Genomic DNA, 24,442 nt, shown 5'->3' with positions numbered 1-24,442 from the left:
CGCCAACTAAAACTTGGGTGCCGGTGTTCCTGTCTCTGATGAAAAACGAGCGACATGGTTGATGGTCACCAGGCTGACTCGTTGCCACTAGTCGCTGGATATGGCGTTTCCAGACTGTGAAACAAGGTGGGCTGTGAAACCTGCAAGGCTGAAAACACCTGTGTGCATTCTCCCCGAGCCATTCGAGTGTCCTGCGTATGAGTGATGACCCGACCAAGATTGTTCCCAATAGTCGAGAAACTGCTTCGGCAGCATCTGATGCTGCGGGAGTGGACACATTGTTGTGCATCAGTTTCTTGTACGTGGCTATTATCCACCAAGTTTCGTCCAAATCCGTCCACAACTTTTTGAGATATCCTGCTAGGTATCGTTTTTGGGTCCCATCTCCCAATGGTGAAGAATCACTTTTAAAATTCCAGTAGCTGGATCCGAATCCCGATCTTCACCAAAATTCTAATCATTTCTTCCTTGTGACATACGTTACATCTCTGCCAAATTTCGTCCGAATCCGTCCACAACTTTTTGAGATATTTTGTTCACAAACAGACAAACAGATGAAAAATCGGTCAGAGACCGTGGTCTGTGAGTATAAATTCATAGAGACTCTATGAATTATCGAATTATGACGTCATAATGGAGGCCAATGGTGAAGAATCACTAAAAATTCCAGTAGCTGGATCCGAATCCCGATCTTCACCAAAATTCTAATCATTTCGTCCTTGTGACATACGTTACACATCTCTGCCAAATTTCGTCCGAATCCGTCCACAACTTTTTGAGATATTTTGTTCACAAACAGACAAACAGATGAAAAATCGGTCAGAGACCGTGGACTTGCCGGAATGTACTTTTTTTTTTTAATCGGCCATTTTGGACAAATATGGCGGCCGAACCACGTGACCGATGACGTCATCATTATTTGTTTTCGAAACTAATTTATTCCTAGATTCTGCTCAAGAAATTTCATCTTGATCGGATGAAGTTTTGTACTTGTCGAATTATGACATCATAATGGAGGCACCTATGACATCATTATCAACATATTTTATTCCTCATGGAGAGTTCTTTACAATGAGGCATGTCTTAATTTTTTCTATTCAGCACTTTCGGAGATAGAGGTGCAAAGTTTTTCGTTTTTTCCAAGATGGCGGCCGAACCACGTGACCAATGACGCCGTCATTATTTTTTTTTCTCCACCAGTTTATGCCGACATGGCACTCAATAAATTGCATCTTGATTGGATGAAGTTTTGTACTTGTCGAATTATCGAATTATGACGTCATAATGGAAGCCTTGGGCCGAGAGAGTTAAAAATTGGGCACAGTCTATTCCAGGGCAAAACAAATATGTGTGTAAAGTATGGCGATTCTATGTGCAACGATGTTGACGTAGTACTGCGCACAAACAGACAGACAAACCAACCAACCAACATACTTGCCGGAATCTTTTCCGGCAAGTAACAAACAGACAAACAGACAGGGTTGAAAACATAACATCTATCCACCTTTGGTGGCAGAGGTAAATATCAATTACAACATGTTGTAATGCTTGTATATTTTTGAACTTTCACTCTGGATGCTGGAACATCATCAATCTCAGCATTGCAATTTTGACCCTTGAACCCCCACATTGATTTGACATTTGAACTGTGCGACCATTCCCCTGAAAGGCGTTAGGTATGTCATTCTACTCGAGGGGGAAAGTAAATGGTGGAATGAAGGAAGGGTGATACAAGAACATTGCATAAAATATGAAATATGCCAGTTCATTTCACAGGAATAATGGATATAAATGATAAATTCAATTAATTGGAGGGCATTGTGGAGATAAGTTTATTGATCATGTCGAACTTAAAAGTATAGAACTTAAAATAAATGTGATGACATTAAATACCAGAATTAACACTAAATCCAACTAAATGCTTACAGATTATGGAAGCACTGACCGCCTTGTATGTACCATGTGTGCACCAGCCGAAAACACCACCCACCCCACCTCTCCCTCAAATACACAGTAAAAAGATAATCTCTATGAAATGCTGGAATATGCACAATAAAATGACATATTGCTGAATAATTAAATAATTGTAATAATTATCGATTAAACACAAAAATTCACATTAAATAATAATCAAGAGCAATCATATAAAAATGATTGGTAAGTAGGAACTTTTTCAAATGCATCAAATCATATTTTAAAACGAAGAACAATGCTTCAAAATTCTACAAGTACTGGATACTTGAATTCAAAACACATTCATAACATATCAATTCTCCGGTATTTGGAGTGTGCGCAGGTTTGTTTTTTATGTTATCTGAAACAATAAAGACAAAGGAAGTAAGGTGACTGGATGAGAGAGTACAGCCATTTTATTGATATACTTACTGAAATCAATCAGCATCTTTCCAAATCCTTTCCTCATGAACTGAGGCATCGTAAGAATGCAAGAGACGTTGTAGTTCAAGAAAGAGTTCTTTTCCTGGAAAACAAAGGACATGGAAGTCTCGAGGATGAAATGACGATGCACGAACGATGCTCAGAAACAATGTGCAAACAGAACATGAACAGAACAAGTTTGACTTTACCTTGGAGAAGTATCCAATTATGTGACAGCCCGTATTGTCTGCCCGAGTCATAACGTAGAAGAGAAAGGGTTCAACATCATAATACAGTGTTTTGTGGTCAAGAAACAGCTTAGCAAGGAGGCACAGATTCTGGCAGTAAATCTGGTTGGAGAAAGAAGTGAAATTAAAATTAAGGACTAGATAAGAAGGCAAGGTTGGCTAGTTGTGATGGTTGAAAAAATATGATGTGAAAAAAGGTTGCAGCAATAATAACAATAACAACAAATTAAGTTCGTCATAAAAACAAAAAGCACTTACATTTCCCCACAATGTTAACCAAAACTTATCAGACCACTTTCTCATTACCACATAGGACTCGTCATTTTCTTTTTCATTTTTAACCCCAAAATGAACAAGAACAAAAGTCTAACAGCGGCGTAGCCAGGCTTGTAAAATATTATAAACCACAAAAACATATGTTTAGCTTTTCAAACAGTCGCTAATGCTGCTTATAACATTAAAAAAAAAAGAAATTTGGAGGAATCCCGACATCCGTGAGGTAAGTTTTACTTACAGAACTGAGTGAAGATCTACTGAAATCTATATACCCCACAAGGGTTGGGGGTGTGGTCAGTTACCAAGCAGCTAGCTAGTGCTTGCCAAGCCAGCTGTTCCATATCAACGGTTCTGAATGGAGTGCTTGCTCAAATGCTTAAACCACTTGGCGTTCTCTCCACAAGAAACTTGGTAAATGAACACACACCCAATGTTCTTGAGACCCAACCATAGATCGACTGTAATCTATTATACCCCAAAGAGGAATGACCCTTCCTGCCACTCCCATAGTGAGCAGGTGTACTTGAAAATTAAAATGTCGGTCGGTGGACTCAGCCGTCGTAATGACATCATAGACGTAATGGACACAAAACCGATATATTTTAACTTCCAGTAAGTTTGCAGTCACTACGAAGGGATTAGTGTAACGATTAGATTTACTATAATAACGTTACGTTATCATTATTTCGAAAATGATATTGCTATAAAAAAAACCGAGGCGAATTCCCTACTCCTCGGTTATTAATATTTGTGCCAAACACCGCTTATCACTGATCATGAATCATACACCGACCGCTTCAATCCATCGACTCTCCATTCACGACATTGGGATTAAAGTGTTATGGATATATTTACTATCAGAGAGTACTCTACTACTCTCTATGTAGGGATGGCGCGGAAAAAAAAAATGACTGTCCCATCTGCTACATACAAAACTAAAGTTGGATTATCTTCTTTAAAAACTCGCTTAAGCTACATATGAGAGCCTACCTGTTCTGTTCGGTTGATTGTCGAGGCAGGGATCACTTTTCAGTTCTCCAGACCAAGGCAAAAGCAAAATAAAGCGAAAAAACGGGATCGCTCAAACCCGGGATTTCATCTTCTTGCTCATAATAATAATAACTAGCCGAAACCCGTGGAACATCCATGGAAGGGAGGATGTGGTGTATGGATAGAGTGTACCATTATGGATGGCATAGGGGATTTGCTTGTCCGAGTAAGAGTTAGGAAGAAAGATGAGAATGAAGAGTGCGTATATGAACAACGATCGCCGACACCAGCACAAATGCATGCTCTGGATTGTCCACTTAGTGGACGGCTTGCTTTCGCCTTCGCCTGTCCAATCAGCGGACGGCTTGCTTCGCCTTCGCCCAGCAGACGCCAATACGATGGCGTCGTAAGATGGCGTCGTATCGGTAGTTAATCGGATGCTTTTGGGCCCCAACGTCGGCTAATTCAGATTTTTCGAGTATGGCTGTACGTGATAAACAAAGAGCGCGGTTCGTAGATCGAAAATCCATTAGTGCCGTGGGCATCAGGTCACTTGGTGCGGCGTAAAAGGGATAACAAAGTCGAGTCCTTACGCTATTATTATATAGACTAGCCGAAACCCGTGGAACATCCACGGAAGGGAGGATGTGGTGTATGGATAGTGTGTACCCTTATGGATGGCATAGGGGATTTGCTTGTCTGAGTAAGAGTTAGGAAGAAAGATGAGAATGAAGAGTGCGTATATGAACAACGATCGCCGACACCGGCACAAATGCATGCTCTGGATTGTCCACTCGGTGGACGGCTTGCTTTCGCCTTCGCCTGTCCAATCAGCGGACGGCTTGTGTTTCAGACGCTCGTATAAAAGGACACGGAGCCGGTAGTAGTTCGAGCAATCCATGTTCCACGTCCGGCACTCCCGGCCCGGATGTGACTCCGGAAGTACATGTGCAAAGTACACTGGGCGGTGTTATCAACACAAGCTAACACCTGTAACAGCTTGCTTCGCCTTCGCCCAGCAGACGCCAATACGATGGCGTCGTAAGATGGCGTCGTATCGGCAGTTAATCGGATGCTTTTGGGCCCCAACGTCGGCTAATTCAGATTTTTTGAGTATGGCTTTACGTGATAAACAAAGAGCGCGGTTCGTAGATCGTAAATCCATTAGTGCCGTGGGCATCGGGTCACTGGGTGCGGCGTAAAAGGGATAACAAAGTCGAGTCCTTACGCTATTATTATATAGATAATCTTCTACAGACGGCATATTTCCGAGCTGCCTCTATCAATGGCAATGATTCTGCTACCATTCGATAGTTTTACTTCCTGCAACATCCTTTGGTATTATAATTCTCGTAACTTGAAAGGATTCCTTGAAAAGCACGGAAAACGACATTCCTATGTAAAAGAATGGGACTGGGGTGGGCGTGGCTATGACTGTCAATCAGCTTGATGGGGGTGGAGCCGCTAGACACATTTGCCTCAGTGTCGGCGTTATGCATGATAATGTTATGTGGCATTAAATAATATCAGCAGAAATATCATGTCTCGGGAAATGCCTTGTTTTTCATCGTTACATGAATGACAATATAATAATAGTGAGGTACCAATGCTATACACCGCACACGGGACAGGTGATCACGATCCATCCAGTCGCGGTTCAAGGTAAAAGCAAACCACGTGATCAATAAACATTCTAGTCACGGTTTCTCGGCGCAAGATTCGTTACGTCGGCGCATCACTGATGGCGTCATATAAACAGCCTGAACAAGTAATCCACCGGAATTGAATCTACTATAAATGGAGGTGTGTGGTGTGTGTGTGTGTGTGTGTGTGTGTGTGTGTGTGTGTGTGTGTGTGTGTGTGTGTGTGTGTGTGTGTGTGTGTGTGTGTGTGTGTGTGTGTCATACTTTTTCAGGTCTATTAATTAATTACGTACTATTCAATTGTGCCTTTTAACCCTGGAGACTGCTGAGACCCCTTAGACCTGGGAAGACCCTTTAACACTTGACCCACAAGACCCCCGAGGACCCAAAAGACCCAGATGAACCAAAAGTCCCCGAGGACCCAAATCACACAAAAGACCCCCCGAGGACCCAAAAGACCCAGATGAACCAAAAGTCCCCAAGGACCCAAATCACCCAAAAGTCCTTGATGGCCGAAAAGACCCACATGACCCAAGAGTCCCCGAGGACCCAAAAGACCCTTGAGGACCCAAAACATCCAGATGACCCAAACGTTATTGATGACCCAAAAGACCCAGATCACCCAAAAGTCCACGAGGACCCAAAAGTCCCCAAGGATCCAAAAAGTCCCCGAGGACCCAGATGACCAAAAAGTCCCGATGAAGCAAAAGTCCCCGAGTACCCAAAAAACCCAGATGACCCTTATGACTCAAAAGTCCTGAACACCCAAAAGTCCCGAAGATCAAAAAGTCCCGAATTAAAATTTTGTCCAATGGACCAACGGGCTGTGCTGCATCATCATACGCCTGGCAGCACAATCTATTTTGTTTAAGAACATGTGATGCATGCGTGAGCGCGCCTGCTCTAAGGCCACTTGCGTCCGCTACGTCCCGTTGTCTGAATGGGTTTTTTTTAATCCCCATTATTTTCTTAATATTTTATTGGGCCACGGACATATAAGTGATCGGACGTTATTCGGACGGACGTAAAGCGACGCATGACTGTATTACCTATGGCTACTGGGGTTGGAGATTTGGGAGAGGGAGGTGGAAGCGGTGGGTGGAGGGGGAACAATTATGTTATTTAAAAAAATAACTAATAATAATGCCAGACACCTTCAGCATGTCACTGGTGAGCACGTCCATAAAGTTTGTGCTACCACCTTTAGAGGCCATTTTTCCCCGCAAGCGGGGGTTGGCCTTTTTCGGGGACCGTGGTTGTTGTTGTTTTTTTGGTCCCCTTTTTTGAAGCAATGTTTTACGGCCGGATGCCCTTCCTGCCGCCAACCCTTTTTGTCGCCTTTTTACGACAAACAGGTAATTACCAGTGAACTGGTACTCAATTTGCCGACCTCGGAAGGATGACAGGCTGAGTCAACCCCCCTGGCGTTAATTCAGCGATCGACCGGGATTCGAACCCAGGATCCTAGGATCCTAAGCTGGCACCCTAGCCGCTAGCCCAACACCAGGCTCAACATTTGTAAATGTGCTACAACATTTGTAAATCAGTAGTAGAACACCACCTACTCAAATATGATAATAATTATTCAGACGGTGTGTATTTATGAGCTGGGCCTCTCTCAATGGCAATGACTGGAGTTTCACTTGGTGCAGAATCCTTTGTTATAATTTGTTTCTCCAGTTAATTTATACAGTTAAATATTTACAGATACTCTCTGAGAGCGTGTTCTCTCGTACTCAACCAACGTGTTCTCTCGTACTCAACCAACGTGTTCTCTCGTACTCAACCAACGCCATCATGGTTTGGCAAGGCCACGCCCTTCCCCACGCTTACTCGGTCAACTCTGAACCTTGCTATGCGCAGATAAGAAAGCGTGTCACGTGGACAGTGTGTTTGACTAACGTCTTTCTGATGATATATAGTGATGTATTTTTGTCTGACGAGAATCTACTCAAGTATTACTGAGGTCTTCTGATTTCCCAGAACCAGGATTTGGATACCACAGATAAATATATATATCTTATCTTGATAAAGTTCTTCATTGAAGTTAATTTTACAAAACTATTATTATCAGAGAGCGTTGGCACTGTCGACTCTACGTACTAACGTCGGGATGATGCGGATTAAAAAACAATGTCGGCCCCACTCACTGAAACAAAACAAATGTTGGAGTATCTTTTGCTCCTCTCATAATAGTTTATCGAGGACATTTGCATTTCGAGTGTATAATAAGTTTTATTGACACTTCAAGTGAACAAAACAGTAAAACCCACGAGAGTGTCTTTCACGTGTCCGGCCGTGCAGAAATTCCTCGAGAAGCTCCGCCCCTCCCCTCTGTCCCCGCCCTATTGGTTAGAGGGAAACCACACCAGTTATTTTGAGCATTTCTAAATGCAGGTCCTTGTGTGGCCTGAGGCTGGATGAAAACATTACTCTTTGAGAAACGAGCAATAAGACAGAGCTGCAAGATACAGTCAGGGTTACGTAAGACAATATAGGAACATGTGCAGTGTTTGACTTTGCTGACGAAGATATCTTGGCACTTTTGTTCCAAGATTGGGTATCCTCTGAGTACCATATACCATTGTGTTATTCCACATTATAAAAAATTACAGAAACAAGTGAATAAAAAAAAATTATGCTAAATTAAAAAGGCAATGAAGGGATGACAAACTACAGTCTAAAAAAGGTCCTAAACAAGATAGGGATGATGTTGGTTTAGACTTTAGAGAGTAGCTAACAGTATTTGCCATCACATAACAATCCATACATCACTGCCTCCAGACTATTGTCTAGGGCGAGGCCTAGCTAAAAGTATTAGAAGCTCCTCTATTTCATTTCTGCATAAGTATAAGAAGCACCAATATAATTTCAGGGACTTCTTGCAGCTTCAGTTGTCTTTCCTACTTTTCTTTTTTTATCAACTTAGAGTAACCAATCACAAATGGAGATAATTATAGAATGCTATTATTGGAGATGTTCATGCAGTTTGTAAGAAGTTGGTGATCATGTACTGATATTATAACATTGTACTCAGGCTGCTAATTTGTAGAGTCTCAGTATATGGCTACACTACAAGAGTAATCAAGTACTGGTGTAACCAGTGGAGTGTTTGTAGAAGCTTCAAGCAATAACTGATGAAGTGAAAAATGAGGCAGTGATGTAATAATAACAATAATAAAGGAGTCATATAGCCCCATCAAGCAGAGTAAACTACCCTCATGGCGCTTTACATTATCATGTGAACGCACACACACCCACAAACATACACACACACACACAGACACACCTTCACTCTTGCCCTATTCCTCTCCCTCTCCATTCAAAACCCACAGATGTGTACTCCCCCTCCTCCTCCCCTCCCTCCCCCGCACATGTACACAGACATACTCTCGATCTCTGTCCCACCTCAAACCATGTAGGGATTGTTATGCGATGGCAATACTCTTGGCAATACTCTTGCCAATACTCAGGCACAATCATATTCGAGCTACTCTCGAAACCAACATCATCCCTATCTTGTTTAGGACCTTTTTTAGACTGTAGTTTGTCATCCCTACATTGCCTTTTTAATTTAGCATATTTTTTTTTATTCACTTATATTATTATTATTACGAAAACGATACTACTGAAACGATACACTACTGTATTAAGAAACCTGGGCTTAATTTGTCCGAAGCGGTCCGAAGATGAGTCGTAACGCCCAAGGCCTAAACGTACCATACCGTATTGTTGGAAGAGCCGTAACGTCTATGCTTTCGATATTTGATGGTCATTTTAACAATCGCTTTGTTTGTGTTTCACACTGAATGAAAAACGTAAAGGTAGAGCATGGCGATTGTGACATATGACAGGTTCGACAATATGTTCGGCATATAAATCAAAATGACGAGTGTGGAGAGTCAGCCGCCGTACGCCGTAATGACATCAGACGTAATCAGATCACCCTGTCGTGTGAACAAATCCTCAGCTCTGATTGGTATACATTTGAGGGGACATAGATATGGACGGACAAGCACTGTTCTAGACGGCTTCGCCCAATGGGCTACGCCGTAAAAAAAAAAGTAGTTTTTTTTTTAACCATCAAAGCTATTGTCTGCCAAGTTTTATCGATGTAGGAATAATAATATTATTTACACCAGCAACGGTACCTGCCCTATGGGCGGGGCTTTAATTGGGAGGCCCAAACGAAAAGGCAAAATATCAGAAATTGAAGTATATCAGAAAGGCTTTTTTATTTTAAACGATTCATATAAACATCTGTTGAATCATATCACACGCAAATCATCAAAATCAAAACAGTACATGGCGCCCATTTTGAAAAAAGATTGAATTCTGCAAAACTGAAGCGGCCGCTACACGTCTTTCTCAGTCGCATGTTTATGTGTGAAGAGTGCGCGCCGAATCTGTAACACGGAAGCGGCCGCTACACCTGTTTCGCAGTCGCTTTGCACACACTGCCCTGTTACTTCAGAGCCGCACATTTATATACAGTCTTGGCATTTAATATGGAATATATATTTTTTCTTGACTTGGGTTTACTTTCTTAACTCAGTATATCAATCTGGTGAGTTTCTTTTACCCTTTGGTGATTTATTTGTTAAAAGAACCATGTCACTGATTGTCTGTCGCAGCATGAAGTCAACAACAGGATTATATCACAGGTGGCGTGGCAAAATGTACAGACAGGTGCATTTGATGATTGGCTTCACAGTCGGGAATACAAGGGTTTTTGCGTTCTGTATTAGTGGAAACAACTGCTGCACATCTCCAAAAGTTATTGCCGCTTCCTCTGGAGATGGTCCGTCAACTCGAAAATGCTGTTTGTCATGGAGTGGTGGTTTTACGAAATTATGGCATGAAACAGCGTGCTATTCCTCGGCAGTATGGCATCACTCAACGTCAGGTGTCAAAGATCCTGAAACGAAATGCTCAGAGGGGTGTCCCTCCTTCAATACCGAGGCCAGGACGTCCCCACAGAACCACAAGGAGGGATGATCGCCAGCTGCACCGGTTAGTCCGCAATGGCCGTACCAAGTCAGCTAATCGGCTTAGGGCTGAGTGGCAGCAACTGACAAATGTGCCTGTATCCAGAAGGCTAGTCAACCAACAACTGGTTCAAGCAGGCTATCGTGCCAGGCATCCCCTGAGAAAGCCACGCCTGACCAGACAACATCGCCAGCGCCGATTGCAGTGGGCCAGAGAGCACCGTCAATGGCAGCCAGGACACTGGAATCACGTGATCTTCAGTGACGAGTCTAGATTTCTGATCTATCGTCAAGATGGCCACGTCCATGTGTGCAGACAAGTGCATGAAGCCTACAACAAAGATTGTATAGTGCCAAGAGTCCAAGCTGGAGGTGGTGGGGTGACCGTTTGGGCTGCTTTTCATGCAGGGGGCAAAACTGCCCTGGTTGTTCTGAATGGAAACCTGAACCAGTTCAAGTACAGGGCCATTCTGGAAGAAACATTGTTTCCATTTGCTCGTGCAGCCTTTCGAGGAAACTTTGTCTTCCAAGATGACAATGCATGGCCTCATCGTGCTCGCATGATCCAACACTTTCGTGCTGACCGTGGTGTAGAGCATATGGCGTGGCCAGCCATGTCCCCGGATATGAATCCGATAGAGAACTTGTGGGCAGAATTAACGCGTCAAATCGACCACTTGGAGCAGCAGCCGACCTCTGTGCGTGAATTGCAGCAGGCTATTGTCACTGCATGGCAAGCGATTCCTGTCCAAACCTTGGCAAATCTCGTGAACAGCATGCCTCAACATGTACGTGCTCTCCTGAATGCTCGTGGGGGTTACACGAAGTACTGAACTGTAATTTTACTGTCCGTAATCCCAGTCGTAATTTAACTTTTGTTTTTGTTAAAAAAAATTTTGGCTAATGTGCAAAATAAAGGGATACTTCTGGAAAACGTACAGAAGTTTAACACAGTACTGTCCGTGAATTGAGTTCGATATCAGTTTACATCACTTTCAAGGATCAATTTATTTGTTTCGAAATGTCAAATGTGGTTTTTGTTTCTTTTAAAGGTCACATTAACAAAATCTAGAATAATTTCAACATAATTCCAATGAACTTTTGGTTCTAAGACATCTTGAAAAGTAAGTTCACCCCCACAAAAAAATATTCCATATTAAATGCCAAGTCTGTATATAGGAAGAGTTCGTCAGGAGTTGATCTACTCTCTCCTGGTACGTAGAATAAACAGTATTTGTAGAATTTCAACAAAAGCCACATCACTGTTCATATCGGTAAATATTATTCCATCGTGTTTGGAAAAACTGGAAAATTGGAAAAATTGAAAAAACAATATAGCCTATTTTACTCCCAGGGGTCCCAGGAATACCCACCCAAAATATCGTTGCGATCAGTTGAGCCGTTTTTGCGGTACCTTTGAATGGACGGACAGACATTTTGTGAATTATACAGACTTGGCATTTAATATGGATTATTTTTTTTGTGGGGGTGAACTTACTTTTCAAGATGTCTTAGAACCAAAAGTTAATTGGAATTATGTTGAAATTATTCTAGATTTTGTTAATGTGACCTTTAAAAGAAACAAAAACCACATTTGACATTTCGAAACAAATAAATTGATCCTTGAAAGTGATGTAAACTGATATCGAACTCAATTCATGGACAGTACTGTGTTAAACTTCTGTACGTTTTCCAGAAGTATCTCTTTATTTTGCACATTAGCCAAAAATTATTTTTAACAAAAACAAAAGTTAAATTACGACTGGGATTACGGACAGTAAAATTACAGTTCAGTACTTCGTGTAACCCCCACGAGCATTCAGGAGAGAACGTACATGTTGAGGCATGCTGTTCACGAGATTTGCCAAGGTTTGGACAGGAATCGCTTGCCATGCAGTGACAATAGCCTGCTGCAATTCACGCACAGAGGTCGGCTGCTGGTCCAAGTGGTCGATTTGACGCGTTAATTCTGCCCACATGTTCTCTATCGGATTCATATCCGGGGACATGTCAGGCCACTCCATATGCTCTACACCACGGTCAGCATGAAAGTGTTGGATCATGAGAGCACGATGAGGCCGTGCATTGTCATCTTGGAAGACAAAGTTTCCTCGAAAGGCTGCACGAGCAAATGGAAGCAATGTTTCTTCCAGAATGGCCCTGTACTTGAACTGGTTCAGGTTTCCATTCAGAACAACCAGGTCAGTTTTGCCCCCTGCATGAAAAGCAGCCCAAACGGTCACCCCACCACCTCCAGCTTGGACTCTTGGCACTATACAATCTTTGTTGTAGGCTTCATGCACTTGTCTGCGCACACGGACGCGGCCATCTTGACGATAGACCAGAAATCTAGACTCGTCACTGAAGATCACGTGATTCCAGTGTCCTGGCTGCCATTGACGGTGCTCTCTGGCCCACTGCAATCGGCGCTGGCGGTGTTGTCTGGTCAGGCGTGGCTTTCTCAGGGGACGCCTGGCACGATAGCCTGCTTGAACCAGTCATTGGTTGACTAGCCTTCTGGATACAGGCACATTTGTCAGTTGCTACCACTCAGCCCTAAGCCGATTAGCTGACTTGGTACGGCCATTGCGGACTAACTGGTGCAGCTGGCGATCATCCCTCCTTGTGGTTCTGCGGGGACGTCCTGGCCTCGGTATTGGAGTAGGGACAACCCTCTGAGCATTTCGTTTCAGGATCTTTGACACCTGACCTTGAGTGATGCCATAGTGCCGAGCAATAGCAGGCTGTTTCATGCCGTAATTTCGTAAAGCCACCACTCCATGACAAACAGCATTGTCGAGTTGACGGACCATCTCCAGAGGAAGCGGCAATAACTTTTGGAGACGTGCAGCAGTTGTTTTCCACTAATACAGAACGCAACAACCCTTGTATACCCGACTGTGAAGCCAATCATCAAATGCACCTCCCGTACATTTTGCCACGCCACCTGTGATATAATCCTGTTGTTGACTTCTTGCTGCGACAGACAATCAGTGACATGGTTCTTTTAACAAATAAATCACCAAAGTGTAAAGGAAACTCACCAGATTGATATACTGAGTGAAGAAAGTAAACCCAAGTCAAGAAAAAAAAAAAATTCCATATTAAATGCCAAGTCTGTAGTAAGATTAATAATGATAATAGTAACAAATTCCCTTACAAGGAACTTCAGCATATGAGGAAGCTATTATGCCTGAAGAGCCTCTGTAATAGTTGGACTTCCTGCCCCCCCCCCCCCCCTCCCCACCAGCCCCTCAGGGAATGGAAGCGCGCACACACACACACACACACACACACACACACACACACACACACACACACACACACACACACACACACACACACACACACACACACACACACACACATATATTTATATTTATATATATATATATATATTAGTTATTTCCTTACTATCCTGTATCGAGTATGGTAATTCGTATTTATGTGATGAATATGCATTGTGTTTGTGAGCTTCCTTTCTCCCCTTTCTATTTCCCAATTTCTCCATTTTATTTTGTCTCTATATCTCTCGATCTTATCCTCTCCCAACATTCTCCCACACCTCATGCCATTCACTACCATCCGCACATTCACAAACATCGCCTCATTTAACATAATTCCCTGCAACATCAATTGGACACTTCGGCTTCGGACTAATCGTACCAAAAGATTCTGGCTTTCGGAAAGAGAGAAACACAGTCCCTCACGTTTCCACTCACCTTCGCCTTCCGTGAACACTCCAGATTGGTGTTGGTACCACATGACCTTCACTGCTAATGTTAAGTCAGTTTCAGGCACTGTGATCGTACTGGCCACAAGGAAATGCTGATGCCCACAATTAATGGTGAGTTCACCTAGGCCGTACCTCAGTCGCCTTCTCTTCCTTGTGGATCGTACTAGCGGACTTCGTTTTCTTGTGGATACAGGTGCAAAGGTGATCATTGTGTCGCTGTCTGCCGCTGAAAGTAAAAATTGACAGGGATATTCATTACATGCCGCCTAAAAGAGGTACACGAAGATGGGTATGACTGATGTTGTGCAGCATGGAGCTCCAGGACGAGCTTCTTAAGGTCTGCCACTTGAGATTGTAGCTGTGCGATGTGCTGTGGTGAAGGTGTTACATTAGCCACGGTCGGTGTAATGGTGTCAATGAGATGATCAGCCAGATCCACAGCGGTGGGTAGTGCCAGATCTGCGTTAGCTGTAAGTATCATGTGGATGTGTAGTGGTAAACGTTGCAAGAACAACTCACGAAGGAACCACTGGTCGAAGGTGGCATACAAGTCACCGAGAAGCTGCTGCATATGACGCAGTGGTTGATGGGCAATCTTCTAAATCCCCGGTTGGAAGAAGTAGTTGAATGCAGTGGTTCTCAGAGGGGGTTGTGCGCTTTCGCGCTGTCTTCAAGATTGTGTGAGGAGAAATCGCCCGTTGGAGGTGGTAGTAAAATGTCCCTCACCTCCATCACATGCTCCAGTGACAGAGCCAACAATAACAACAACAACAACATGCATTTTAAGGCCATTTTCCCTGCTAGAGCGGGGGTTAGCCTTGCGGTCCCCATGACAATCTTCTCCATCTTGCCCTATTTTCTGCATCTCTCCTTGTTAACCCCCTTGCCCGCATTTCTTCTTCCACCATCTTTAGCCAAGTCTTTCTCAGTCTTCCCCGTCCTCTACTGCCTTCTACATTCATTTCCATCACTCTTCTCAACCAGTCACTTTCATCCTTCCTCAACACATGACCAAACCATCTCAACCTGTTCCTCTTCACAGCATCAATCACAGGCTCTATTCACATCATTTTTCGCAATTCATCATTTGTCTTCCTCTCTCTCTGACAGAGCCAACAATGTATTTAAATCACATCAACTCCGTAATAATGTTTCGGGTGTCAAATTGGGCTTCGACTTGTGTAAACCACAGCTGCGGGTCATTCAGCCAGAATGGTGACAGCTTAACTGAAACTGTTGCCACCGATGAAAGTGGTTGCACGTAAAGGGAAGGGCTCAACTGGCTGTTCATTTCTGGCGACTGGTTGCACGTTTGCAACTTCCTTATTCGTCCATTTGATCACATCGTCGTCAATTTAGCGTGGAAAAAAAAAGATGACCTTGACATTCGGATTCCGAATCAATTATTTATTAAACCACAACAGTAAACCCTCTCAGAACCCAAACCAGGAAACCGCATTGAACCAAAACTAAAGCGTATTCACATATTACAACTAAGGTCAAAATTATGTGACTACATGTACATTATAAAGGTTTAAACTAGAATTACACAGGTATCTCAACGCACCTGGGGATAGAGGGGTACATGGACCCTGGCAAGTAGCTTAGTTACGGATGGGTGGTTATATGCATGTGGAGTGATTGTAATGTCTGAGTGGGTCTTGTCAAAAAGGGTATATGCTACTGGTGTTTCTTAATTCCTCATACAACAACTACCTCAAAACCTTTTCACAGTGAAATTAAGGAAATAAACTGATAGATTTCATGAATGCAGTGTTGATAAAGTGCTGATGGGCCAAATGGTCTCCTCCTGTGCCCAAGTTCCTTGAAGCCTTAGGTTACTTTTCAAACTATACTTCAATAATAAACACAACAATAATCCTCGAAAGATAGAAATGTAAGCTTACATTTAGCAATTTTGTATCTGCCTCCTTCTTCCTCATATATACGAGGTGTGTTCAAAAAGTATCCGACCTTTGTTCATAAAAAATACTCGTATCCAGATACAACAAACTTATGCTAATCTCCTTCAAAGTAGTCCCCTTGGGCTACTTCTCCCAACACTTCTCCCAAGGCCCTACACACTTCTCCCAACGGTTCTGCCACTGTCGGAAGCAGCGCCGGAACGCCTTTTTTGGGATGGCGCGCAGCTGGTCCGTCGCATTCCGCATTATGTCTTCTCTGGACTGAAATCTGGTCCCTTTCAGGGGCATTTTCAGCTTGGAGAAAAGCCAGAAGTCACACGGAGCCATGTCGGGAGAGTAGGGAGCCTGACGAAGCACAGGTGTGTTGTGTTTGGCCAAGAAACTCTGTATCAAATGTGAAGAATGGGCGGGTGCGTTATCGTGATGGAGCTGCCAATTGCCCGCTGCCCACAGGTCCGGCCGTTTGCGTCGCACAGCGTCACAAAGGCGACGCAGAACCTCTTGGTAATACTCCTTGGTGATGGTTGTGCCGTGTGGTGCGTACTCGTGATGAACCACGCCACTGGAGTCGAAGAAGACGGTCAGCATGACTTTGACATTGCTGCGGACCTGCCTTGCTTTTTTTGGCCTCGGGGATGTTGGATGCTTCCATTGTGATGACTGCAACTTGGTTTCTGGGTCGTACCCATAAACCCAGGACTCATCGCCAGTGATCACTGTGTTGAGGAAGCTGGGATCGCTGTTCACTGTCTCCAGCATGTCCTGTGCGATCTCCAAACGGAGTTGCTTCTGCTCAATCGTTAGCAGCTTTGGTACGAACTTCGCTGAGATTCTCCTGAAGCCCAAATCCTCCTTCATAATGGAATGAACGGATCCAATGCTGACGCGCACCTCGTCTGCAAGTTCTCTGATCGTGATTCGACGATCCTGCATCACCAGGGTCCTCAATTGGTCAATGACGATCTCATTTCGGGATGTTGAGGGCCTACCCGAACGTGCTTCACTCTCCACTGATGTGCGGCCATCTTTGAAGCAGTTGTACCACTCCTTTATCTGTGTGGTGCTCATTGCTTCGTCCCCGAAGGCCTGTTGAATCTTGCGGATCGTTTCCACTTGGGACTCGCCAAGCTTTACACAAAATTTGATGCAGTAGCATTGTTCAAGTTTTTCCGTCATTTGGTCAAAAACGAAAATCCGGCGGCACTCACTTACACTTCCTCACTCATCGGCGGTCTGCCGTCGAATGACAGCTTCTGCAGGTGGGGAAAAATTCACGCGTGCGCATTAGGATCGCCTACATACGTGCACCAATCAACGCCTCCCTAGCTTCATTTGTTTACGCACGACAAATTAAGGTCGCATACTTTTTGAACACACCTCGTATATACATATATATATATATATATATATATATATTGTTACGGACACAACTTAGATGTTATGATGGGCCGAGCGGAATGGCCGCCGTGTTCGCACAGTTTACCCGATTACACTCGAACGTTGGCCGAATCGCGCTACGCTAGATCAATGAAGGAAAGGACACAACGGCTGGGATTAAGGCAACGACACAAGGGGTACAGTTCTCAAGACCTCCGGAGGAGGATATAATATTGGTTATGCAGAACGGTTAGATTACACGACAAGAGGTAAAGCACAGCAAGATGGGCACTTATACACGGTCTTATCTTATTCCCGACAGACCACAGACAAACGGGACAAGACTGACTTACACGGGGATTGATGGCAGGGGAGGGCAGGCAGTCGATAGCTCAAGGTGCACCTTGGCTCAGGGGCAGAATCGACCCGGTCCGGTCTAGAGATGCGGGGAGGTATCGTCGCGCTGGAGGTGGCGTCCTTTTCTCTCCAAGCTGAGGCGCATCTGACGTCACCTCCCTCTTCCTGCGCATGTCCAGCGGGGAGTGACACGCCCTCGGCTCGTTAGCTCCGCCCCAGATGGAATCGGTCCGCCGCTTCTTATTGGGTGCGGGGGGTTACCGGGCTCCGCCCTTGACGAGGAGCTGACAGTGAGCCCCTGCGTGGTAACCCCGTCGGAGCACATGTTCAATGGCGGCTAACCAAGCCGGAGTGAGGACGCACACTCCCCGCGCCGCCGCCGCGCCGCCGCCGCTGTTGTTGTTGTTGGTGTTGTTGTTCCATGAGGAAGAGATGCGGGGAGGTATTGGGAGGTCCTAAACTTACTAATGGTGCCATACAATCACATTCTGGTGCAACGAAGAGTCAGAATTAATGGAAACGAGTCCTTAACTGACATAGACTAAGAATAACTAGCAAGATGTCCTATAGTTGTCTACGTGAGATGCGGTGAACCTGGGTACGACATTTAATGGGGGGAAAAAGGGGAAGGTCGGGGCTACAGAGTGTTGTTTACAGACAATGGGACTAGGGAATGGGGGATTGGGGATAGTTGGGGAGTATTGGGGAAATAGGGGAATATTTACAAGCGGATATGGATGGAGGCCAAATCCCATATCCGCAACATTGCACCCTTCTCTACCTCGGGGCGTCCCGACCCGATAAATTTTTACCTACGTTAGTGTGGCACTCAGATGTAGTTCCCTCTACTATTAACTCAACCCTGAGTGCGACAGTTTTACAGATGTTCACAATTGAGTAAATATGTCCCCCTGCGACGTTGCACCCTTCTCCTCACAGAAACACACCCACAGGATAACCGAATCGCGGAAAGAATCCTCAAACTAAACATACAGCCGGTAGGGAGCATCATTTATACAAGACTACACTGATATTTACACTACGATCCAGGACCTGTTTTTGGAGGAACACATGCAGATGTTATGCATAGAGAGAGCACGCATGCCAGCATCGATACACCAACCCACGAGTGCTCTGTGGCCCTACGGCCTTTAATAATGTGCAGAGCACCCCATCCAAGCACCAAAAGCACCACCCCATCATGTACAGTCAGCACCATCCGGTGCACCAATAAAGTGTTCAACGTCACCGGTGGTGTCGCAGCCGGCCGATGTTCTGCCGCTGGTCTTGCCTTCTTGAAGCACTTGGCCTTCTGGCTTCTTTCAAAAATAAAGAAAGGCGCCAACCGCGTCCATTTCTAAATTGTGGCCGTCAGGGGGGGCCAACTAAAAGTGGTTCACCTGTATGGCATAGGTGCCACGTTGACCCATAGGTCCATCCACGGGTGGTGCTTGCCCGCAAAAGAACTGCGGTCCATGGTGGGCGGCCACAAAAATTGCGGTCCATATGGTGTATCGATCCAGGCAGCAAGCAGTGAAAGTACAGGCCCACAACTGCAGAGCCAGCACCTCTCTCTCCTCTCTCTCTGCCCCAAAGCCAGATCCTCGGAGGTGGGAGACAAAAAAAGAAGACAAGTGAGTAAGGTGGTAAGGGCGCAAAAGTGCACGCAATACAAGGTGATGCACACTGGGGGCACATGGAAACCAGGTGAGACAGGTACGTTCCTACCGTACGCCCCCCCCCCCCCACCAGGTAACCTACATTGCCCCTCCCTTACCCCTTACTGTATCCACAAAACACAACACTACCCATAAACATCTACTTTACAAATCAACAAACGTCCCTACTGTCTTCCCCGTTCCTCCCAAAAACCAAATTCGTCTTCTCTCCCTCCTAACCAATCAAATTTGCCATTTCCAACTCAACATCAAAATTTGCCATCACCAATTCATCATCAGTCCCTCCTAAGGAGGGAGAGATGGAATCACCACAATGTCTCATCCACGTCGTGATGCGTCTCACAAATCCAACAGCAATTCTCACTTCCTGCAACACAGAACAAAGGAACACAGGTGTGGAGTCATCATCATCACCTCAGGTAAGTGGCTGCGTATGGTGCGACAGGTTTATCAATCCTAACTATTTCCTAAATGACTTTAACAACTTTACATTACCCGGGGTCTTTCTCCTGCCAAACCATTGGCCCACTTACACTATGGGTTCTAAAAACCAATTCCCATTGACCAATCTGTGGTGCCTTTCAATTTGGGGTCTCACTCCCCCGATTCATCTCCCGGTGCCTTCGCACAATTTCTGGGCTGCGACGTGTAGCTCTCCCAGCAGGTCTACCCACCTGCACACCTCCACCACTGTAGTTGCCACCCGAGCTTACCTGCTCCTCACCCTAACCTAACTAACGGGGGAAGGCCCTCTCCTGGCTCTGTCACCCCTTGGTGCCCTCTGGCACTGGGCTACCCGGGTCCGTCCTCCGGATCCTCGGGCCCCATCCACAACAACTACTACCGGCTCCCAGAGCCCACCTGCGGCCTCACCTGGCCGACATCCTCACAGTGGTGGAGTGCCCAAACCAACTACACACACTAACAGGCTACACGCCCAGCCATTTCCACAACACTAATGCACCCATCCACAATACCATTCTGCAACCGCACCACAAATGCCAATATCCAACCACAATTTACCTATACCTTCTACCTAACACTTACACTACCCGCCCCGGGTACTCGTGAAAGGGGTCCACTCTTCCCCCATCCACACCTTCGCACCATGCACACCACTCCGTACCACTTACTCCAACTCTCTCCACACCACTCATTCTCTGCTCCATATATTCCACACACCTGTACTTGCACACCTGTGCTCTCACACCTGGTGCCACCTGCACCCTTCTCTCCCCAAGCGCATTCGCGCTGATCCACAACACTCACTACTCATACACTGCTCCATACACCTGTCCAGTTCTCACACAGCATCATCTCATCTAACTACTCCCCTCTGAAACTTGCGCTTCCCAGTCGTCCCTTTACACCATTGCGCTCCCTCGTCATTATAATCCACACTAATCTACCTGCGTCCCCACTACAGGTATCAGTCACTAACTAATCTTAACGTCACCTAATGTCAATCTTCTAGGGCCCTACACCCCATATCCTAACCCACCCGGGCTAGTTTTCACTGCCATACACCCCATAATCTATTGCGCATTTGCCCCACATGGGAAGGGTGGCAGGGATGCCACCCTTTCCCACCGGGCCCATCGCTCATCAATCCCCCAGTCCTCTGGCACTAATAAGCCCCCCTTATTCAGAGGTACTGGGTCCCGCCTCGGCATCTAAAGCCGAGGCAATCCACGGGGGCGCCTGCTCGCCGGTGTAAGGCCTTATCCGGTCGGCGTGGACGATCCGAGGGAGGGCTCGTGGCCCCATTTTGATTTTTACTACCACGTCACAGACTTGCGACAGGACGACCCCCGGGCCTTGCCAGGGAGAGGTGAGTTTCGGGCACCTACCCTTCCTCCTCCGGGGATTGAAGAACCAAATCTTCATCCCCGGAGTGTACTGACTCCCCTGGCTCCGGTGGTCGTACCTGCGCTTCATCTTTTCCCCCGCCAGATGGAGTTGGCGGCGGGCGAAGGCATGGACTAGCTCCATGCCTTCCTCTAGGTGACGTGCGTACCCCTCCCTCGGCGGGTTAACCACTGTGTCTGGCACGGGACCGCATAACAAGTCGGCGGGAGCCCGTAACTCCCGCCCATACATAAGCAACGCTGGACTGCATGCGGTGGCCCCGTGCTGGCTGGTTCGGTAGGCCATGAGCAAATAAGGGAGATGTTCGTCCCAGTCATCCTGACGGGTGGCGGTGAACAGTGCCAGTTGTTGGATTAAAGTTCGGTTGAATCTTTCCACCATCCCGTCAGATTGAGGTCTTAAAGGCGTTGTTCTGGTTTTTCGAATTGACAGGAGACTGCACACATCTTTTAGCAATTTGCTCTCAAAATTTCATCCCTGGTCGGTGTGCAACTCCTGTGGAATCCCATGCCGGCACACAAATCCTTCCACGAAGGCCTGCGCTACCACCCCTGCTTCTTGGTTGGGGAGGGCGTAGGCCTCCGGCCACTTGGTGAAGTAGTCCATCACAACGAGGATGTACTTATTACCTAGGCGGGTGCGGGGTAGTGGGCCTAGGATATCCATGGCCACCCGCTCTAGGGGGGCCCCCACCTGGTGTAATTGAAGGGGGGCCCTCATCCTCCGTGCTGGTCCCTTTTTGGCAGTACAGGCGTCGCATCTCCGACACCAGTCCTGTATGTCGCGCCCCATATTCACCCAATAAAACCTCCGGCGTACCTGCGATGTCGTCTTTGTCCTGCCCAAATGGCCGCCGGGGCGGGTACCATGCACCTGTTGCAATATATCGGTCTTAAATTTATTTGGGACTACCACCAGCCAGGAAGTTTTATCAGAGGGAACCTCCACCCACTTGCGATACAAGATGTTATCCTTCAATTCCAGGGTTTTCCACTGAGCCCAATACGCCTTGGTCTGTGCCCCGAGGGGGGTGACCTCTTCCCCATTAGGTCTTTGCCCCAATTTGACCCAATTGAACACTGGCCCCAGGACAGGATCCTCCTGCTGGGCCGTGCTCCATGCCAAAGTTCCGAATTCCTCATCTGCGGTTAGTGGCAAAATTGGCCCTCTCACCCGGGTTGCCCGGACAACGAGGGTCGGGTCCGAATCGCCCAATTGTTCCCTCTCCTCGTGTCTCGCACAAAATTTGCAGTTTTCCCCCAGACAAGGACGCCGAGAGAGTGCGTCCGCATTACCATGGGCCTTCCCGGCCCTATGGGCCACATCAAAATCGTACTGCTGCAACTTTTCCAACCACCTTGCAATTTGGCCCTCTGGTTCCTTGAACCGAAGGAGCCATTGCAAAGAGGAATGGTCAGTTCGAACCAAAAATTTCCGCCCGTACAAGTACGGGTGGAAATGGTTCATGGCAGCCAGCATAGCCAATAACTCTTTGCGAGTGACGCAATAATTTCGCTCGGGCCTACTTAAGGCCCGACTATAATAACCAATCACTCTCTCCACGCCCTCCTGTGTCTGAGACAAAACTGCGCCCAATCCTTCCTGGCTCGCATCCGTGTCCAGGGTAAATGCCCCGTTGCTAGTGGGGTAAGCTAGAAGGGGTGCGGATGTTAGACACCCCTTCAATTTTTGGAAGGCCTCGTGGCACTCCCGTGTCCAATTAAATCGCGTCCCCTTCTCCGTAAGCCGGTGGAGGGGACGGGCCAACTCCGCAAATTTCGCCACAAAGCGCCGGTAGTAGGAGCAGAGTCCCAAAAATCCCCGCACCTCTTTGATGGTACGTGGTGCGGGCCACTCCTCTACCGCTTTAATTTTGTCTGGGTCCGTTTTTACCCCCTCGCAACCGATGACGTGGCCTAAATAGGCCACCTCCTTGGCAAACAAGGTGCACTTACTCGGGTTCAGCTTCAACCCTGCCTGTCTGAGGCACCCGAACACCTGGTCCAAATTAGCTACTGCCTGGGGGAACGTTTTGGCATGTACTAGGACGTCATCCAGGTACACCAGCCATGATTGCCATGGCATGCCGCCTAGTACATGCTCCATCAATCTTTCAAAGGTGGCGGGGGCGTTACACAAACCAAACGGCATCACAGTAAACTGATACAGTCCCTTACCTGTGGAAAATGCCGTTTTCTCCTTCCCTGCCCTATCCATCTCCACCTGCCAATACCCACTCTTGAGGTCCAAAGTTGAGAACCAATTTGAGCCCGCAACGGCATCGAGGGTGTCATCAATCCTTGGCAGGGGATACGAGTCCTTGAGTGTCACGTTGTTTAGCTGGCGATAGTCCACGCAGAACCGCGTGGTCCCATCCTTCTTTTTGACCAGCACAACAGGTGACATCCAAGGACTTCCCGAGGGCTCGATCACGCCTGCGTCGAGCATTTTTTCAACCTGCTCGTCAGCTTCCGCCCTCTTGCTCCAAGGGAGCCGTCGGGCGGCCTGACGAATAGGCCGGGCCTCACCGGTGTGGATCTGATGTTTCACCAGGCCCGTACGTCCAATATCCTCGGTGGACAGGGAGAAGAGGTCCAAATGGGACCCAACCAGTTTGTGTAAGGCCTCCCTCTGGGTACCTCCCAACTCTACGCTACTACGATTTACCATCTCGCAAATGGGATCGGGCCAATTCCTACTTCTTATTGAAGGCTCCCCCCAGGGCCGGCTCGGCTGGACGTTCTCGCCCCTCACTGTCGCGACTTCCTCAACTGGGGTGCAGCCAGCGACCCTCGTGCCCCTTACTATAGTGCGTGGTTCTGTACTTATATTTATTACTCGGACGGCCACTACCGGTCCGTCCGTTTTTACAAGGGTGCGGCCCACGATTAAACCCGGTATGGACTGCGCTGCCACCGGTTCGACCAGGCCGCAGGACTCCTGCCATGTTGGGCGAGCTGCCCACCGGGCCAGCACTA

At 46.5% G+C, this 24,442-nt stretch overlaps 1 protein-coding gene across 6 annotated transcripts in view; it reads right to left on the bottom strand.

Moving 5' to 3' along the window:
• The window catches only part of LOC137431799 (histone acetyltransferase KAT7), a 101,027-nt gene that overhangs the window by 14,425 nt on the left and 62,160 nt on the right, over positions 1 to 24,442 (bottom strand). For 4 of the 6 annotated variants that reach the window (XM_068123512.2, XM_078782503.1, XM_078782502.1 and 1 more), the window contains 2 exons: positions 2,586 to 2,726; positions 2,386 to 2,479 (listed from right to left, as the gene is read on the bottom strand). In XM_068123512.2, the coding sequence (XP_067979613.1) occupies positions 2,386 to 2,479; positions 2,586 to 2,726 (235 nt within the window). Of the gene's footprint in view, positions 1 to 2,385; positions 2,480 to 2,585; positions 2,727 to 7,806; positions 7,879 to 24,442 lie in introns of all 6 variants that reach the window. The other 2 variants (XM_068123510.2, XM_068123511.1) reach the window with 1 other exon arrangement.

The sequence above is a fragment of the Myxine glutinosa genome, chromosome 7 (genome assembly GCF_964187855.1).
Source record: "Myxine glutinosa chromosome 7, kmMyxGlut1.1, whole genome shotgun sequence".
In the NCBI taxonomy this organism is placed as follows: Eukaryota; Metazoa; Chordata; class Myxini; order Myxiniformes; family Myxinidae; genus Myxine; species Myxine glutinosa.
Note: the sequence above shows the minus strand (reverse complement) of the source record. Positions and strands in the feature narration are given on the sequence as shown.